This window comes from Marmota monax, unplaced genomic scaffold (genome assembly GCF_021218885.2).
Source record: "Marmota monax isolate L192 unplaced genomic scaffold, Marmota_monax_Labrador192_F-V1.1 WCK01_AAM20220418_F8-fsc00205, whole genome shotgun sequence".
NCBI classification, from domain to species: domain Eukaryota; kingdom Metazoa; phylum Chordata; class Mammalia; order Rodentia; family Sciuridae; genus Marmota; species Marmota monax.
Window position 1 is genome coordinate 995,480 of NW_026692417.1, and position 20,422 is coordinate 1,015,901.

General features: G+C 39.8%; 1 protein-coding gene across 3 annotated transcripts; it reads left to right on the forward strand.

The window, feature by feature from the left end:
- Positions 1–203: 203 nt before the first annotated feature.
- On the forward strand, positions 204–9,664 carry Krt28 (keratin 28). 3 transcript variants are annotated; one of them, XM_058578736.1, is made up of 8 exons: positions 204–697; positions 1,325–1,407; positions 1,900–2,098; positions 4,185–4,346; positions 4,427–4,552; positions 7,372–7,589; positions 8,164–8,219; positions 8,727–9,664. In XM_058578736.1, the coding sequence occupies exons 1-8, from the start codon at positions 281–283 to the stop codon at positions 8,867–8,869; spliced, it is 1,404 nt and encodes a 467-aa protein (XP_058434719.1). In that variant the 5' UTR covers positions 204–280; the 3' UTR covers positions 8,870–9,664. The 3 variants fall into 3 exon arrangements, with proteins under 3 accessions (XP_058434719.1, XP_058434720.1, XP_046298840.1); XM_058578737.1 differs by having other exon boundaries at positions 2,029–2,098; XM_046442884.2 differs by having other exon boundaries at positions 205–697; positions 1,942–2,098.
- The last annotated feature ends 10,758 nt before the right edge of the window (positions 9,665–20,422 follow it).

Genomic DNA, 20,422 nt, shown 5'->3' on the forward strand with positions numbered 1-20,422 from the left:
AATAATGAAGTTAATATAGAACAAACCCTATTTCAGGTGAGATAAATATCCTGAAGCAACACCCAGAGATGTTAGACATTAATAATTATTTTTTTAATCATCCAATTATACGTAATTTCGTGCTAATCTAAATGATGCCATTTTTTCTTTTGGCAGACATAACTCACATGGAAACAGCCCCCATGACTGTATATAAAAGCTCAAAGAAACCATCGGGCGCCTGGTCCACATTCTGTTCTTTGACGGTTGCCCACAGCGGAGGCCACGTTTCCCCGCCACCATGTCGCTCCGGTTTTCTGGCGGGTCCAGGCGCTCTTGCTTGCAGTCTGGAGCTGGGTCTGTCAGACCACCCAGCGGAGGTTTGGCAGGCAGCAGTGCAGGCGGCAGCTCGGTGGCTAGCGGTGGATTTTCCTGTGCCCTGGGGATCCCCAATGTTGGGGGCCATGCGGGAGGCGCCCTTGGAAATACTGCTGGAAATGAACGAGGACTCCTCTCGGGGAACGAAAAGGTGACCATGCAAAATCTCAACGACCGCCTGGCATCCTACCTGGATAATGTGCGGGCTCTGGAGGAGGCAAATGCTGAACTGGAGAGAAAGATCAAGAGTTGGTATGAAAAATACGGACCTGGGTCTTGCCGTGGACTTGATCATGACTACAGCAGATATCACCTAACGATCGAGGATCTGAAAAATAAGGTGAGAAACCAGAAGTTGGAACTAGTCAAAGTATTTCAAAGTAAGAAATACCTAGCAAAAAGAAATATCTTGTTGTAGTTAAGAAATGCTCATGCCTGGGCGCGGTGGCGCTCGCCAGTAATCCCAGCAACTCCGGAGGCTGAGGCAGGAGGTTTGCAAGTTCGAGACCAGCCTCAGCAATTTAGGGAGGCTCTAAGCAACTTAGCGAGACCCTGTCTCAAAAAAATATGAAAGGAGGAAGGGACTGGGGATGCGGGTCAGTAGTTAAGTGCTCCTGGGTTCAATTCCCAGTTTAAAAAAAGAAAGAAAGAAATGCTTCGTGACTGTACTTGTATTTTTTTTAACTTATTTAAATATATAATTCCTCTCATTACTCAAAAATAGACACTTTGATTCCTAAATTTCCACAGAGCTATCATGTTCTTAGTTCTGTTCATTTTGAAATAGATTCATAGATAAGAAAGTATTAAAACATTTAATGTTTAAAAATTCAGTTTTAAGTGCTTTGGTTATGACATAAGGAAGGAAGTTTTTATGCAAAAGTTACTTGGGTAATTTTTATTTCCTGAAATAATTACTAATAAGAGCACACTTACTTACTGTGGTCTCCCTTTTGATTTCTTCTAGATTATCTCTTCCACTGCTGCTAATGCTAATGTCATTCTGCAGATAGATAATGCCAGACTGGCTGCTGATGACTTCCGGCTAAAGTAAGTGATAGAAAATAATCATGCTCTGGGAAAAGTTTCCTAACTATTTAAGTTGTCAAATAGAATTTTTGATTTCACTCCAAGTAGAATAAACTATAACCTAAAAGATTAAAGAAAGCAAATGATTTACATTACATGACAATAAACTATACTCACAATTTATATATATTTATTACATTCTTCAAACAAAATATCCAGGCATCACTTTGCCTGCCTAGAATAGTGCCAAGGACAAAGTAGAGAGCCAGTAACAATCTGCCAACTAGGCAAAAGGGTAAACTAAAATAAAATTTCAAAATGATATATTTTTATCTAATTGGAATACGGTATTGGAATTTGTGTGATTGAATAACTGCTGGTTATCCTGTACAGAACTGGGAGGCAAGATAGGAGACTTCTTTCTCTGTATATTTTTTATAATATTTAGAGCGCTAATTCAGCTTCTAATTTTCAATTTCAATAATTAAGGTTTTCTTCTCCCATTTCTTGAAGTAGTCTAACTTATACTGAAATAAATACCACCGCCCCCCCAAGGTATGAAAACGAGCTCACCCTTCACCAAAACGTAGAGGCAGACATCAATGGGTTAAGGTGGGTTCTGGACGAGCTGACGCTTTGCAGGACGGACCAGGAGCTGCAGTATGAATCCCTGAGTGAAGAGATGACCTACCTCAAGAAGAACCACGAAGAGGTAGGAGAAAGCTTCGCTTCTGGTCAAATCAGAATTCTGTACATTTAAAACATTTGGTGGGAGGGGTGTCAAAATGATAATAGTGATTCACGCTCATTGTAATCATTTATTCATACCAAAGCATATAAAGGAAGATTTCATTTCTCCTAATCTGCTGTTCTAACACCATTCCTGGAGGTTATAAATATTAACAATTAATCTGTACCCTTCCACTTTTCAGGTTGATACAATTCTATCCACTTGAAAATAACACATTTCTTATGCATGAGTATGACAATCTTTCTTTATATTCGATTATTTATTTCATCTACTTAAGCCTACCTTGAGGTCAGTTTTCTCATACAGGACCTCTCTGACTAGGAAAAGATGTTTTTCTTCCTTCCTTCCTTTTTTTTTTCTTGTACCAGGAATTAAACCCAGAAGCACTTAACCACCGAGCCATATGCCCAGACCTTTTTATTTTCGAGAAAGTCTTGCTGAGTTGCTTAGGCCCCACCCCCCCAAAAAAGAGATTGTTCCAGAAATACTTGAAAAAATCTCTGAAAAAAATGGTTGACAAATTTTCAGAAACCCCTCTTGACAGGAGGTACTCCATTAATGGTTTAAAAGAGCCAAGACATCAAATCTACCTGTCCCAAATGGGAACGTTATGGAAAAGAGAAAAGAGAAGGAAAATTTTAAAAGAAAAAAAAATTATTCATTTATTTTAGTTCTAGTTGGACACAGTACCTCTATTTTATTTATTTATATGTGGTGCTGAAGATCGAATCCAGTGCCACACACATGCTAGGCAAGCACTCTGCCACTGAGCCACAACCCCAGCCCCAAGAAAAAACTTTTTTTTTTTAAAGAGCCAGGGAAAAGTTGGACCACCAGAGAGTGTGGGCAGGACAGTCAAGAGATCATGCCCTGTAGCGGCCTCAAAAAAGAAAATCCTGGGTTGGGGTAACCGCTCAGTGGTAGAGCACTTGCCTAGCATGAGTGAGGCATTGGGTTTGATCCCCAGCACCAATTTAAAAAAAAAAAAACTAATTAAACAAAATAAAGGTAAAAGAAAGAAAAGAAAATCATGGGGAAGGAAGGGAAGAAATGACAACCTTAGCCAAGCAGCCAGCAGGGGACATTCCCTGGAAGGTAAGGTTCACAGCAGGATTCATTGGCCCCTTAAAGATAATATACACCTACTGAAAAAGGGTGCCTTTGAATGCACTGAGTGTAGAACTTCAAGCAACTCAATTTTCAGATTTTTAGAGCAACAGGAATTTTTTTCTTCACCACAGAATCTTACTCAAAATATGAAAATAGATTAATAGTGGTTTCCTTGATCAATGCACTGAAGGTCATAGATTTAGGGTCATAAAAAATGGCTTAAGGAAGCAGGGATATGAGTCCAAATGAAAAGGTCAGCCACCCAAAGAACTAAGTTCAGGCCGTTGGTTTGTTTCTCCGTTCAGAAACCCTTTCTCTGACTTTATCAGGCAGATTAATGATCTGCCCGGTGATTTATCCTGGAACAGAGAGGCTGTCCTGCTCAGAACAGATACTCAGGAGCCAGAGTACCATCTTCAAAATGCCCTCTTTCAAATCCTAGTGACTCAGGCGTGTTATTTCACCTCTTTGTGCCTCAGTTTCCTAATCTGTAAAATGATAATAATAATAGTAGTAGTACCTACCTTAGAGGGATGATGAAAGTCTTGAATTAGTACACATGAAGACAGTGCATAAAACGGTGCCTGGCATATAATAATCATTCAATAAATAATTACTGCTGTCCCTAAGATGAAAGTTCCAAGGGCTCGGATTTTTATTTGTTTTTTTCCCACTTTATTTCCATCAACCATTTAGTCAACTATTATGTGGTGAATAGCTCTCTGGTCTTTGTAGTCCCTTCTCATGGAAAAGAATGAAAACCTTCGCTTTGCGCGGAGGTGGTGGTCATGGTTGTGTTAATGAACAAATAACTAATTAAATAGATGACTGGCACGAACATGGGTGGAATAAGCCAATTCCTATTTGGGGGATCTAAAGTAACGCCTCTCAGAACTCTTCTCAGGCTGCATGTGAGCACACCCGCGTTCCCCTCTAGGAAATGCAGGCTCTGCAATGCGCGGCGGGAGGCAACGTGAACGTGGAGATGAACGCCGCCCCCGGGGTGGACCTCACGGTGCTGCTGGGCAACATGCGAGCTGAGTACGAGGCCCTGGCTGAGCAGAACCGCCGGGACGCCGAGGCCTGGTTCCAGGAGAAGGTGAGGTCAGCGCCCCCCCCGCCCACCCACACCACCTCGGAGTTCGGACTTCGTGTGACCCTCCGCGCCCTGCCTTCCAGAGCGCCACGCTGCAGCAGCAGATCTTCGACGACGCTGGCGCAGCCACCTCCGCCAGGACCGAGCTGACAGAGATGAAGCGCACCCTGCAAACACTGGAGATCGAGCTGCAGTCCCTCCTGGCAACGGTAGGTGCGAGCGCAGGTCAACCTGATTCCAAAAAGCCCCCAAGAGTGGCCTGTCCCTTCGACCCTGCAACAGCTCCACCTGCTAATAGAGTGGAAAAGAATAGGAAAAATGCCCCCCCCCCCGAGAAAAAGTGCGTTGTCTTCCTCTCTGACTTTATTGAGGTTCCCCTCCGGGCCGTGCTCAGAGCTCATTTCATGGAAATAACCAACTTGTGGCATAGTTCCCACCTTAGCATAATTCTTGTCAGCCCCGCAGAGCAAGTAGCAGCATTGTGACTCCACCTGAAAATTAAGTGACAGGTCTGTAGTCACTCAGTCACATAGGGCATAGCTAGTTCATATCAGCATTTCCTAATATAGATGAAGACATATTTAAAAGACACGTTGTGGTTTTCACCAGGCAAAGGAAAAGAGGGTTCGTATCCCAACTCCACATGGGCACTCTCAGAACCATCCTTCCCACAGTTCCTGGGCAGAGGTCCCATCCCAGAGCACACACCTAGTAGAACTGGGCAGTCACCACTTCAGCACATACTAGGACACCTGGATTGCTTCAGAGATTACCATGGAGACAATTTAGGACTAAAGCCCACTTCTGGATTGTGAGTTGGCAGCACCCAAAAGCCTTGATTTTGAGAATTATTGCACAGGGTGGCCTATGAACTCCATCTTCACAAGAGGTTTTCAGCTCCCTGAGGACACCAAGTTGCAATATAAAGACAAGAACAGCTACCATAGAGATGAGCTCAGTGAGATAGAAGGAAAAGATAACTCAAAACAATAGGAAGGGTCTTGACTTGGGTGTAGCCCAGCACCAAAATAAATAGATAATAAGTAAATATTAAAATGAGAAGTTTTTATTTAGCCATTCTAAAAAAAATGCCCGTACTCTCTTACTTTATAATATTTAGGGGGGACTTGTTTTTACCACTATCTAACCCTAAGTTTAACCAGCATGTCCCTCTTCTCACCACCTTACCACTGCTGCTAGCTGGTTCCTGAGCCTCTCCCTGCCACTTTGGGTTCCCAGAACCTTCCTCTCCACATTCCCCTTTCCCCCAAACTAGAGCCCTGAGGAACATGCTCCTGCTGCAGTAGCTCATGAGTTTCTGTTTTGAGAAATATTGAGGGAAATAAATTCCTGAGCCCCTAGATCAGAATGTAAAGCATCTGCACACAAGAAGCTATGATATTATAGAGCAGTTAGATTCTGTGCAACCCACAGTACTATGGCTTGGGGTCATGAGAGATTCCTCCCCAGAAAGCCCATTTAATATCCAACACCACTGAATTATAGAATAATGGTGGCATAGAACCTAACTTCTCTGCTTTTTGACCTAAGATAAAAATCTAAGTTCAATTTCTTATAGTTAGACAACGTAAGTCAATTGTGAGTTGGGAGCTGTCTCAATCTATTGACATTCACATTGCTTCCTGTAGTATGCAGACTCCCAAATTCATCCTGCCAACTTTCCTCATGACAGGCCAGCCTTTACAGTGGAAAGCTGTGACATACGTAGAGTTGTTGTCTCCTCTGACTTATGAGAGCATTAGCAAACTTAAAAGGAGTGCCTTATGAGGACACATCTTTGGGGAAATTAAGGTTTTAAACTGCTGAGCTTTGAAATTACCTCACTTCACCAGAATCTTGCTACCCGTTAACTGAATTTCCCCTGTACCATCCTGATCAGCTTCCACCCAAACACTCCTGAAGAGTCCGGGACCCCCCACCTGACCAGCTGGTCAGCCTAACTCGGTTTCCTAAGTTAGCAACATTGGGCTTATGTCTGCTACCATGATGAATATTTTATATCTACCTCTTTGCAATCCTAAAACAAAATCAATACATAATATTGATTATATATAATATTTAGCAATGCACAAAATTATTTCTAAGACTAGTGCCACCATCACAATTAAAAGGAAAAAAGAAAAGTATTTTTAAACTTGGGCCCAATCACCCCAGAAAATGTCAGACAGAGTCTTGCATCTTCTTTTAATAAATGTTTTATTTTTAGCAATATAAGAACAGGAGTCACTCCACACAAGAAAAAAAGAAAAAAAAATGAAAGAGTAGAAGAGGGGTGGTAGACACTCTGATAATAATGAATATCAGAAAGAAGTAATGACTGCCCAGTCATATTTCTACATGATAAAGGAATGAGGGAAATTACCTTCACTGAAGTAAAGATCACATGCCAAGACAAATTACAGACTATGGAAGTAGAAGAGAGGAAGTATAGTATTCATAAGAGTAGTGTCGAGATAATGACCTGTACTGTGTTGTGAAATGCACTTCTGGCTTTGAAAACCCACTCAGTAAGGTGTTTGTTCCATCTCAAGTGTATCCATCCTTTGGTGGATGACAGAAAGTCAAGGATGGATTAGAAAAGGAAACAATAGCACAGTGGGCCTCGGAATACGATAGGGACACAGCAGAGTGAAATTGAAATACAACAGGCAACCCAAAAATAAATATGTAACTTCAAAAAGACAAATGTCCCCATATTGATTTCTTACTATACTACCCCCAAAAGTATTTTCATATGTAGATTGGTCCTAATAGGAAGTATTACCTAAATACCATGAATATCTAGTGGGTCATTCAGAAGTCTAGTGGGGAAAGGGTTGCTTATTCCCTGTCAGGTCATCCAGCAGGCCTGTCCCCACCCCAGCCTCCAACTCCCATTTGATTATGACAAGCCCCACACATTTCCAAAACTTGCCCAGGGAGCAGTCCTGCTGGTTGCTGAGAAACATGGTACTACATAGTCCTCAGAGTGGTTTCATCCTTTGCTTTGTATCTTTGATGTCCTCAGAAACGCTCCCTGGAGTGCTCCTTGACAGAGACTGAAGGCAACTACTGCACGCAGCTGGCGCAAATCCAGGCTCAGATTGGGGCCCTGGAGGAGCAGCTGCACCAGGTCAGGACTGAGACGGAGGGCCAGAAACTGGAGTATGAGCAGCTCCTGGACATCAAGGTCCACCTGGAGAAGGAAATTGAGACCTACTGCCGCCTGATAGACGGAGATGGGAAGTAAGTAAAACCATTGGAAAGTTCCGCACTGCCCCTTAGCCTTCCACACATCCAAGCCTTTTTTTATTCCCACTGTACAAAAGCATGTCCATTTCTTGCCTCAGGGGTCCTCTGCATGCCTTGTACATCACAGCATCCTCCTCGTCTGCCTTGGAGGACTCCATGTGTCCCACACAACTTCCCATCATTGTACTTTTAATCATTGCAGGTTTCAAGATTCTCCCCAACCCCCAATCCCAGGCTTCATCCTTCCTGATATGAAGTTCATTCCTAATATCACTGCTGCCCTGAAATAAATGCACTCCCAGGATCCATATATGTGTAAATATGTGGATCCTAGGGGAGTATATATATTTATCTTAAACTCTCGGATTTAAAAAAAAATGGAATGGTTTTTAAAATTGGCCTCTCCTTAGATAATATTTAATTACTTTCAGCTCCTGCTTAATATTTTCTCCATAAGTAAATTAAGATCTGTTTTTGTCATACAAAGTTCACTCGAGCTCACTGATTCAGTGAATATTTCTTATGTAATAGTAAACAAAAATATAAAAGAATAAACTTTTTTTGGCAGTTCATGCTCCAAATCAACAAGCTTTGGATCAGAAAATTCAGGAAATTCATCTAAAGGTAATAAAATCTAATTCTGTTTCTGTTGCAGTAAATACTTTTGCATTAAAGATAGTCATACATGGCCGGCCACGGTGGCACACGCCTGTAATCCCAGCAGCTCAGGAGGCTGAGGCAGGAGGATCATGAGTTCAAAGCCAGCCTCAGCAATAGCAAGGCACTAAGCAACTCAGTGAGACCCTGTCTCTAAATAAAATACAAAACAGGGCTGGGAATGTGGCTCAGAGGTTCAGTGTCCCTGAGTTCAATCCCTGGTACCTGCCTCCCAAAAAAGATGTCATATGCTATGGCAACTGTCTATAATTAAATAATTCTAACAAAAGTACTCTGAATTGAAAGTATTGGTTTTAATTTTATCCAGCTGTCTCAAATTATTATTATAAATCTTTACTTACTCCTCACTAAATAAAAATGTACTTGATGTTTTATATTACAACCAACAATGGAATTCTTTGTCATATAGTCTTTTAAGCTGAATATATGAATTCACATATGTTTTATTTCTAGATTTAGCCAAAACCACGCTGGTAAAGACGGTGGTGGAAGAGATAGATCAACGTGGTAAAGTTCTTTCATCCAGAATTCACTCCATTGAGGAAAAGACATCTAAAATAGTCAATGGCAAGACAGAACAAAGGGTTCCCTTCTAGCTCTCATCTTAGAGAAAAAAATAATATTTTGAGAAAAGATCTGGCACCACTGAATTATTTTAAATATGAGAGAGAAATATAAAACACTTTCTACTCTTAAAGTTCCTTAGCAAAAATACCTGTTTTCTTAATAACCTTTTCAGGTTGTTGGGTGTTTGGTTTCAAATAAATAAAAAAGTTGATGTGCACACATTTCTGTTTTTTGAAGACTAATAAATAATTAGTTGTGATTTTTTTCCTTAGGGAGATACTTATGGACTCAATTTTTAACTGAATTTCACTTGAGTTTTAATAACAGTCGGTACCAGCACTTGACATTAAGTATTAAACATTTACTAGGCATAATCGTGAAAGCCCAAGTGTCTACACAGGCAAAGAGTCTGGGAAAACTCAGGAATTCTGCAACTGAAAAGTCCACCTCTAGATGGCGCATGCATGGCATTTTACCAATCGCCTACCTTCAGCCCTTTTGGGGCCACTGGATACTACCTAGGACAGGTTTCTCATTTAAACAGGAACGTCTCAAAAAGATCCACAGTCATTAGCCTCATGTTAATGACTTTTTTCCTAAAGCAGATTGGAAGCTTTTTCTATGAAGGCCCAGCTAGTAAATCTTTTAGATTTTGCAATCATAGAGTTTCTCTGTTCAATATTCAACTTGGTCATTGTAACAGGAAGCAGCCACAGACAAGACAAAGAGGAACAAGACTGCCTTCAACAAAACTCTGGAATATGAATTGCAAATAGTTTTATGTGTCATGAAGTATTGTAAATTTTGATTTTTTTTTTCAAAAACTTAAGAATGTAAAAACCATTTAACCCAAGGGCTGTATAAAATCACAAGGCAAGTCAGATTTAACCCACCAACACCCATTCTAGAGTTCCAAGTCTCAAAGGGTTGATGAACTTTCTGGCTATTGTGTCTTTCTACCTTAGGAAAGCAGCTTTTTTATTTCTCTACTATATGGTCTGATTCCAATGCAAAGCTCCACTGAGAGCAGGAATTCTACCCAACAACCCAACAGTCACACGGAAGTTCCTAGAAGTGGTGCAAAGCACAGGATTACAAACTCTTCCACCAAAAGTCATCAAAGAATGCAAAAACTAGAAATTCATGAGGAAATGACTTTCCAAATGTACAATGCATAGGGCCAGCTACTTATTTACAGGCTTCGGTGTTAAATGAAAATGGGAGGTCTCTTGTTCAAAACTCAGATTAAAAAAACATGTCATTAAAGGTATTAAAATAGAATGCTTTTTCCCTTCCACTGAAGCTGCATTCTCAACTTGTGCTGGGTTTTTGTTGTTTTGTTTTTGGATCTTTTTAAACTATTTAATGTCATTCTAAGTAAAAATAAAATAAAAATTTAAGTTGTTGCATACCTTTTACCACTCATTTTTATATTATGCAATCAATGCCAATTTTAAATCCAACCCTAAGAACATTTAACTTGTACACAGAACACTGAAATTACCCAATTCCTATCTTGTTGCTCGTATATGCAAATGTATTTTTGTTTTCCCCAAAACAGTGGGAACACTACTCAAAACAAACTTAACCATTTTTGTTTTGTTTTGTTTTGCCATGCTAGGGATTGAACCAGGGCCTTGCACACGCTAGGCAAGCATTCTACCCTTGAGATACACCTACAGCCCTATTCTACTTCTTTATATATGCACATTCTACCAACATGCTCTACCCTTGATTTACTGATGAGTAAGAAAAGACTGAAAGCAAAAGGAACTCTGGGTTGCCATATCATTATTTTCAGCATACGTGGTTGGCCAGTACAAGAAAGTAAAGGTGCCATGGTAGAGTTCCTGGGTCATTCATGGTTCTTGGGAACGCCAACACCTTCTGCATTTGAAGTAAGTGCTGGTTTGCATGACAAGCCTGGCATCTTGGGGTTGTCAGAGACCTGGCTCACTTAGCCAGAGTTGGAACGTACTGATTTTATACTCACTTTGTGTATTGCTGGACCCCTGTGCATCGCAGGTCCACCAGAATGCAATGCATACTGGCATTGCACGCGCTACACACCACAGAGGCCAACTGCATATAAACATACCTCACATACTCCTCTACTCACTCACATGCCTCATGGGTCCCATCAGAATTCACTTACAAGACACAAGTCCCAAAATAGAACTATTAAGAATTTCAAGATGGGCACAAAGAACATTAATCCAAGTGTGGGGGTCTTCTGAACATAAGATCCTGTGCTACTACACAAGCTTCAGATCCACAAAGCCATCCCTGCTCATCGTGTATGCTCATAACTCATTGATTTTTTAAGACACTGTCTTCATGGTGATCTGTTTTCCACAGCAGGGCCCAGTAGAGCACAGGAAGGGGTCTTTGCACTTTGTAGTCAGGTTGCTGTCAATGTGAAATGGCTTATAAGGAAAACAACTCCCGTGCAACATTTCTTGCCAGAAATCCCTGTGTATCTATTCAGCAAAGGAATGAATGTAGAATTAAATTCAGATGAATTTCTTTTAAATCCTGTTGGGTTCACAGGTTGGAAGGAAACATCTGGTCCTCAAGCTGTAGTCTTAAATCTGCCCTTCCTTCCTAGGAGTGTGAGAACTGACCATGGCCTTCAGTTCTATGATTTTGCTTTGCAGAATTCCAGGGCTCCCTGAATTCCCTAATGATTTTGTATTTTTCTCTGGTGCTTGAAGCTTCATGCTGCTTTTTGCTACAGTGGGTTTCTGAACTGGCAGGAATTCCAAGAAATCCATCTCCATGTGAAAGAGAGGCAATTGAACCACTGTGCCGGGGTAGTTAGTTGTTAAAGTGGCAATCACAATCTGCCATTCCATATTTTAACAAACACCCAAAATTTGTGGGAGCTCTTTGCAAGGAAGTAAATTACCACTTGCTGTAAATAACTCCCTTGGGATAATACATGGTATCTAATATACTATCAAACAGTATTTACTGATAGTTTATTTAAAATTGTGTATTTCCAGAATATGATTTTTTTCTTCTGGGGACTCACTTCCCCTAAACTTCTCATTTCCTATGATTATATCTTACTCAGTTTAATGAATTTTTCCCCTTTTATTTCTAATTATTTTCTAAATTCTGTCACCTCACCTCTAAGATTTACGTTGCTGCCTCTTTTTCTTCCCCCTCCTCCTTCTTCTCCTGTCATTTTTTAAAATATTTTTAGTTGTAGATGGACACAATACTTTTTTTTTCTTTTTTTTTTATTGGTTGTTCAAAACATTACAAAGCTCTTGACATATCATATTTCATACATTAGATTCAAGTTGGTTATGAACTCCCAATTTTACCCCAAATACAGATTGCAGAATCACATCGGTTACACATCCACATTTTTACATAATGCCCTATTAGTAACTGTTGTATTCTGCTACCTTTCCTATCCTCTACCATCCCCCCTCCCCTCCCCTCCCATCTTCTCTCTCTACCCCATCTACTGTAATTCATTTCTCTCCCTGTTTATTTTCCCATTCCCCTCACAACCTCTTATATGTAATTTTGTATAACAATGAGGGTCTCCCTCCATTACCATGCAATTTCCCTTTTCTCTCCCTTTCCCTCCCACCTCATGTCTCTGTTTAATGTTAATCTTTTCTTCCTGCTCTTCCTCCCTGCTCTGTTCTTAGTTGCTCTCGTTATATCAAAGAAGACATTTGGTATTTGTTTTTTAGGGATTGGCTAGCTTCACTAAGCATAATCTGCTCTAGTGCCATCCATTTCCCTGCAAATTCCATGATTTTGTCATTTTTTTAGTGCTGCATAATACTCCATGGTGTATAAATGCCACATTTTTTTTATCCATTCATCTATTGAAGGGCATCTGGGTTGGTTCCACAGTCTAGCAATTGTGAATTGTGCTGCTATGAACATTGATGTGGCAGTATCCCTGTAGTACGCTCTTTTAAGGTCTTCAGGGAATAGTCCGAGAAGGGCAATAGCTGGGTCAAATGGTGGTTCCATTCCCAGCTTTCCCAGGAATCTCCATACTGCTTTCCAAATTGGCCGCACCAGTTTGCAGTCCCACCAGCAATGTACAAGTGTACCCTTTTCCCCACATCCTCGCCAGCACTTGTTGTTGTTTGACTTCATAATGGCTGCCAATCTTACTGGAGTGAGATGGTATCTTAGGGTGGTTTTGATTTGCATTTCTCTGACTGCTAGAGATGGTGAGCATTTTTTCATGTACTTATTGATTGATTGTATGTCCTCCTCTGAGAAGTGTCTGTTCAGGTCTTGGCCCATTTGTTGATTGGGTTATTTGTTATCTTATTGTCTAATTTTTTTGAGTTCTTTGTATACTCTGGATATTAGGGCTCTATCTGAAGTGTGAGGAGTAAAAATTTGTTCCCATGATGTAGGCTCCCTATTTACCTCTCTTATTGTTTCTCTTGCTGAGAAAAAAACTTTTCAGTTTAAGTAAGTCCCATTTGTTGATTCTTGTTATTAACTCTTGTGCTATGGGTGACCTATTAAGGAATTTGGAGCCCGACCCCACAATATGTAGATCGGAGCCAACTTTTTCTTCTATCAGACACAGAGTCTCTGATTTGATATCTAGCTCCTTGATCCACTTTGAGTTAACTTTTGTGCATGGCAAGAGGAGGGGATTCAGTTTCATTTTGCTGCATATGAATTTCCAGTTTTCCCAACACCATTTGTTGAAGATGCTATCCTTCCTCCATTGCATGCTTTTAGCTCCTTTATCAAATATAAGATATTTGTAGCTTTGTGGATTAGTCTCTGTGTCCTCTATTCTGTACCATTGGTCCACCCTCCTGTTTTGGTACCAGTACCATGCTGTTTTTATTACTATTGCTCTGTAATATAGTTTGAAATCTGGTATCGCTATACCGCCTGATTCACACTTCCTGCTTAGAATTGCTTTTGCTATTCTGGGTCTTTTATTTTTCCATATGAATTTCATGATTGCTTTATCTATTTTTATAAGAAATGCCATTGGGATTTTGATTGGCATTGCATTAAACCTATAAAGAACTTTTGGTAATATCGCCATTTTGATGATGTTAGTTCTGCCTGTCCATGAACAGGGTATATTTTTCCATCTTCTAAGATCTTCTTCTACTTCTCTTTTTAGGGTTCTGTAGTTTTCATTGTATAAATCTTTCACCTCTTTTGTTAGGTTGATTCCCAAGTATTTTATTTTTTTTGAGAATATTGTGAATGGAGTGTTTTTCCTCATTTACGTTTCAGAAGTTTTGTCGCTGATATACAGAAATGCCTTTGATTTATGTGTGTTGATTTTATATCCTGCCACTTTGCTGAATTCATTTATTAGTTCTAGTAGTTTTTTTGTAGACCCTTTTGGGTCTTCTAGGTATAGAATCATGTCAACCGCAAATAGTGATAATTTAAGTTCTTCTTTTCCTATTTTTATGCCTTTAATTTCTTTCGTCTGTCTAATTGCTCTGGCCACTGTTTCGAGAACTCTATTGAATAGAAGTGGTGATAGAGGGCATCCCTGTCTTGTTCCAGATTTTAGAGGGAATGCCTTCAATTTTTCTCCATTCAGAATGATGCTAGCCTGAGGCTTAGCATAGATAGCTTTTACTATGTCGAGGTAAGTTCCTGTTATCCCTAGTTTTTCTAATGTTTTGAACATAAAGGGATGCTGTACTTTGTCGAATGCTTTTTCTGCGTCTATCGAGATGATCATTTGGTTCTTATCTTTAAGTCTATTGATGTGGTGAATAACATTTATTGATTTCTGTATATTGAACCATCCTTGCATCCCAGGTATGAATCCTACTTGATCATGGTGCACAATTTTTTTGATATGTTTTTGTATCCGATTCGCCAGAATTTTATTGAGGATTTTTGCATCTAGGTTCAACAGAGATATTGGTCTGTAGTTTTCTTTCTTTGAGGTGTCTTTGTCTGGTTTCGGAATCAGGGTGATGTTGGCCTCATAGAATGAATTTGGCAGAGCTCCCTCTTTTTCTATTTCCTGAAATAACTTGAAAAGTATTGGTATTAATTCTTCTTTAAAGGTTTTGTAAAACTCCGCTGTATACCCATCCGGTCCTGGGCTTTTCTTGGTTGGTAGTCTTTTGATTGCTTCTTCTATTTCATCCATTGATATAGGTCTGTTTAAGTTGTGAGTATCCTCCTAACTCAGTCTGGGCAAATCATATGACTTAAGAAATTTATCGATGTCTTCACTATCTTCTATTTTATTGGAATATAGGTTTTCAAAATAATTTCTAATTGTCTTCTGTATTTCTGTAGCATCTGTTGTGATATTGCCTTTTTCATCCCGTATGTTAGTAATTTGAGTTCTCTCTCTTCTTCTCTTCGTTAGCATGGCTAAGAGTCTGTCGATCTTATTTATTTTTTCGAAGAACCAACTTTTAGTTTTGTTAATTTTCTCAATAGTTTCTTTTGTTTCAATTTCGTTGATTTCCGCTATGATTTTAATTATTTCTTGCCTTCTGCTACATTTGCTGTTGTTTTGCTCTTCCTTTTCTAGGGCTTTGAGATGAAGTGTGAGCTCATTTATTTGTTGGTTTTTCCTTTTTTTGAGGAATGACCTCCAGACGATGAATTTCCCTCTTAAAACTGCTTTCATTGTGTCTCATAGATTCCGATATGTTGTGTCTATATTTTCATTTATCTCTAAGAATTTTTTTATTTCCTCCTTTATGTCTTCTGTAACCCATTGATCATTCAGTAACATATTGTTCATTTTCCATGTGATGTAGGATTTTTCCTTCCTTCTTTTATCATTGATTTCCAGTTTCATTCCATTATGATCAGATAAAATGCATGATATTATCTCCACCCCTTTATATTTACTGAGGGTTGCCTATGGCATAATATATGGTCTATTTTTGAGAAGGATCCATGTGCTGCTGAGAAAAAAAGTATATCCACTTGATGATAGTTGATATATTCTATATATGTCAGTTAAGTCTAGGTTATTGATTGTGATATTGAGTTCTATAATTTCTTTATTCAACTTTTGTTTGGAGGATCTGTCCAATGGTGAGAGAGGTGTGTTGGAGTCACCCATAATTATTGTGTTGTGGTCTATTTGATTCTTGAACTTGAGGAGAATTTGTTTTATGAATGTCGCAGCACCATTATTTGGTGCATAAATATTGATAATTGTTATGTCTTGTTGGTGAATGGTTCCTTTTAACAGTATATAATGTCCTTCCTTATCCCTTTTGATTAACTTAGTCTTGAAGTAGATTTTATTCGATATGAGGATGGCCACCCCTGCTTGCTTACGAGGACCGTGTGCGTGGTATATTTTTTCCCAACCTTTCACCTTCAGCCTGTGTATGTCTTTTCCAATCAGATGTGTCTCCTGGAGGCAGCATATTGTTGGATTTGTTTTTTTAATCCATGTTACCAGCCTATGTCGCTTTATTGGAGAGTTTAAGCCATTAACGTTTAGAGTTACTATTGATATATGGTTTGTACTTCCAGCCATGTTTGATTATTTATCTTCTTCTTTTTTTTTAATTTAGTTTGTTTCTCCATTATTAGCTTTCCCCCTGACCTCTGTCTTTATAGAGGCACTTCCCACTGATGGTTTTGGTTACTGTTTTTCATTTCTTCCTCGTGTAGTGTTTTGTTCAAGATGCTTTGCAGTGCTGGTTTTCTGGCTGCAAATTCTTTTAGCTTTTGTTTATCATGAAAGATTTTTATTTCGTTGTCGTACCTGAAGCTTAATTTTGCTGGATACAGAATTCTTGGTTGGCATCCATTGTCTTTCAGTGTTTGAAATACGTTGTTCCAGGATCTTCTCGCTTTCAGTGTCTGTGATGAAAAATCCGTTGTTAACCTTATTGGTTTACCCCTGAATGTAATCTGCCTCCTTTCTCTTGTAGCTTTTAATATTTTCTCTTTGTTCTGTATATTGGATATCTTCATAACAATGTGTCTTGGCGTTGGTCTACTGTGATTTTGTGTCCTGTATGCATCTACAATTTGTATATCCGTTTCCTTTTTTATTTCTGGAAAGTTTTCTGTAATTATTTCATTCAGCAGGTTACTCATTCCCTTGGTTTGAATCTCTGTACCTTCCTCTATCCTGATGACTCGTAAGTTTGTTTTTTTTTATGTTATCCCATATCTCTTGGATGTTTTTCCTCGTGATTTTTTACCAGCCTTTCTGAGTTGGCTAGACTCTTTTCAAGATGATATATTTTGTCTTCATTATCTGACTTTCTGGCTTCTACTTGCTCCACTCTGTTAGTGATACTCTCAATTGAGTTTTTAATTTGGTTTATTGTTTCCTTCATTTCTAGAATTATTGTTTGATTTTTTTTATAATCTCTATCTCCTGATAAAGATGCTTAACTTCTTCTTTTATCTGTTTATGTAATTCATTTTCAATGTGTTCTTTCACTGTTTGGATTTGCTGTCTCGTATCCTCTTTAAGGTTCCATTCCATCTGTCTAAGGTATTCCTTGAGTTCTTTATATGACCATTTTTCTGATGACTCTAGATCCTCCTGAATATTTAGGCTGTCCTTCATTGTTTGTACTCCTTTTCTTCCTTGCTTTTTTATGCTGCTCATGTTACTTCTTGTTCTGTTTGACTGCTGAGTTACTGTTTACTCTTATAAATTTATTTGTTGCTTGGGAGGAAAGATATTAGAAGGGAAGGGAAGAAGTCACTAAAGAGAATGAGAGTAGGCAGGTAGAATTCAAGGAAGGGGGAATAAGAAAATTGAAAAGAAATGAAAACACAAAAGAAAAAAATAGAAAATAAAGAAAGAAAAAAAATTTTTTAAATAATAATGATAATAAAAAAATGAAAATTAAAATTTAAAAATAATAATAATAATAAAATTTTAAAATTTAAAAAAAAATTTAAAACATTAAAAAAAAGTTAAAGAACAACAACACCAACAAAAAAATGAAAATGAAAGAAAAAGAAAAAATAATAATAATAATAATAAATGCAGTCATAGAGTTCGATTAACTTCTCTTCCAGTAGGTGGAGCTGTGCCCACTGGGCCAAGCTTCTCCTCTCAATAGGTGGGAACCATTCACTGTGCAGCAGCTCTTCGTCCCAGACTGGGCGGGTCTCCAATCCTAAGTGCCTAGGGCCTTCTCTTGTGTTTCCTCAAGCCAGGCCCCGCTCACCTGTGACGCTCACCACAATACTGGCTACATGCCAGGTCTGCTGCTCCTGGGAGCCCTGTTTTCATGAACGCCTGGGCACACTCTCCCTGTTTGCCTCCCTCAGACCCTACATTTGTAGAGCTTGGGGCTGAGAACCCCCAGCGAATTTGCTTGCCCTCTGGCAGCCACGCCCCCGGTAGCTGGTGCAAGAGACCTCAGTTGTCAGCACTGGTGGGAGCGGTAGCTGGGAGTTCCGAGCCGCGAGTCCCGCGCCACTCCTGATTCCCTCTGTCTGGCTATCGCACTCACAGGAGGCCTGGGAGGGGCCCTTACGGGAGAGCTGGGAGGGGCCCTTAAGGTTTCCCCGCTGTGTGGAGAGAGATGGCTAGGGGATTACACACCTGTGTAATGGTTTCAATGAAGTTATCTCCTCCGCCCGTGACGTCAGTTCTCTGCCATGGTGGTATCCCATGCAAATGGTGACTGTTCGTTCCCTTTGCCGGGTGACCAATGCAACGGGTGGGTCCTGACTGTCTCTCCCAAGCCCCATTTCAATCCTGTGGCCACTGCCTATGAAGGCCCGGTTGGCTTTTACCTCTGTATGTTCAGAAGGGCCGACCAGTTATTTCAGCGGGATCGTTAGTGCTGAGTCACGAGAAGCAGGCGAACCAGAGCTTGAATGCAGCCGATCCGGGCTCGGTGTGTGTGTTCTGAGGGGCCCAGACTGTTCGCCCCAGATCCACGTCAGCTCAGCATTGCCTAGTGGTCCTGAGCAAACAGCATTTAGACAATTTACGACTCCCTATGCCCGCACAGCTGGAGAGGTCAGAGACTTGATCTCTCCGCGCCCGCTGCCATGTTGGATCCTGACACAACATCTTTGTTTGTATGTGGTGCTGAGTGACACAATACTTTTATTTATTTTTATGTGGTCTGAGGAATGAACCCAGTGCCTCACACGTGCAAGGCAAGTGCTCTCCCACTGAGCTACAGTCTCAGCCCTCCTTTGTTCATTTTTATAGGCAATTCATGTTCCTTAACTTCTAAAGTGAGTCACAATTCCAAATAGATCTTCTAACCTTCTAACTCCCAAAGCTCCCATTTCTTATTTAAACCTAGAATTCAAAACCACATTGGCTTGATTTCTGAAACTTCCTGTCTCATCTCCCCCCCCCCCATCTGTACCTGGAGCCTCCGTCTCCTCCCTCTATTGATCAGTGGAATCCCTCTTCCAGCATTTTCTCCTTATCATGGACTATTCCTCTGGAATGAAGCCGTGACTGATCGCTTTTGAGAACTCACCGAGCCTAGACTGCTTCACTCTCTTCTGACCTCCTGGAAGAATCTTTTCACTCACCAGGAGTGAGCAGAACTCTCCCTGCAACCTCAGCTCTTCTCAAATTCACCTACTATAATTTTTAGTTGTCTTTTTGGGATTCTCCCATAATCAGATTCTTCAGATGCCTCTGGATTCCTTCTGGGTCCCCCAGAAATGCTTATAATATGCAGGTATTGTGGTTGATGGTAGTTCATTCTACCAGCTTACACGTTGAGGTTCATGATAACATATCGTCATCTAGATTTGTTGTAAATATTGTACCTGGTCTTTCATTTGAGGAAATGATCGTTCTACAGGATTTTCATGTGGGGCTTCAAAAACTCTGCCACCATTGCTACCATTTCCCAGAATTCGTGAAAGATAGTTTAGGTTGGTATTCAATTTTAATAAATATATTTTCTCAGTATTTTATAGAGATTATTCCAGTGTTTCTAATTTCCATTTTGCTTGTGGGGAGCTTATGAAATCTAATCACACTTCCTTTGTAGATGATTTCTAATTTCTCTCTGGCAGCTTTAACATTTTTCTCCCTAGGGGGTAGGGGTGTAGTTCTGTGGCATGGTACTTGCCCAGCATGTGCAAGGTCCTGGGTTCCATCCCTAGCATGGCAAAACAAATAAATAAACAAATTTTCAAAATCTCTTTCTCTTAACCTCTCTTCTCCCCAATACACACACACTTACAATAATATCCTTCTGTCTTTTATGCTGTTCACTTATTTTCTTTTAATCTATCAGCCATTTTAGATATTAAATTTTTATTTTTTTAAATAGAGCTGATCTTCTGTGAGAATCATGTGTTAATTGGTAATGACTCCAGTCCTCTCTTTCATTTCATATATATTAGAAGCACACTGTTTTGTATATAGCATCTTGTAATTTCGTCCTTGTTGGTCTTTTGTGTCTTCAGGCAGTAGTGTTGGCTCTTATTAATTGTATGTGGTTTATTTCTTCATATGTGTATTTTATTTGAAATGTAACTTTGGGAATCCTAAAAGGCCAGGATGTTTTTCTTTTAAAAATATTTTATTACTTAAAACCTGAGATAATGGGCTGGGGTTGTGGCTCAGCAGTAGAGCGCTCGCCTAGCATGTGTGAGGTCCT

Coding starts and splice junctions, on each gene's coding strand:
- Krt28 (XM_058578736.1), top strand. CDS start 281: ATGTCGCTCCGGTTTTCTGGCGGGTCCAGGCGCTCTTGCTTGCAGTCT. Junction 698..1,324: donor TCGAGGATCTGAAAAATAAG/GTGAGAAACCAG, acceptor GATTTCTTCTAG/ATTATCTCTTCCACTGCTGC. Junction 7,590..8,163: donor CTGATAGACGGAGATGGGAA/GTAAGTAAAACC, acceptor TTTTTTTGGCAG/TTCATGCTCCAAATCAACAA.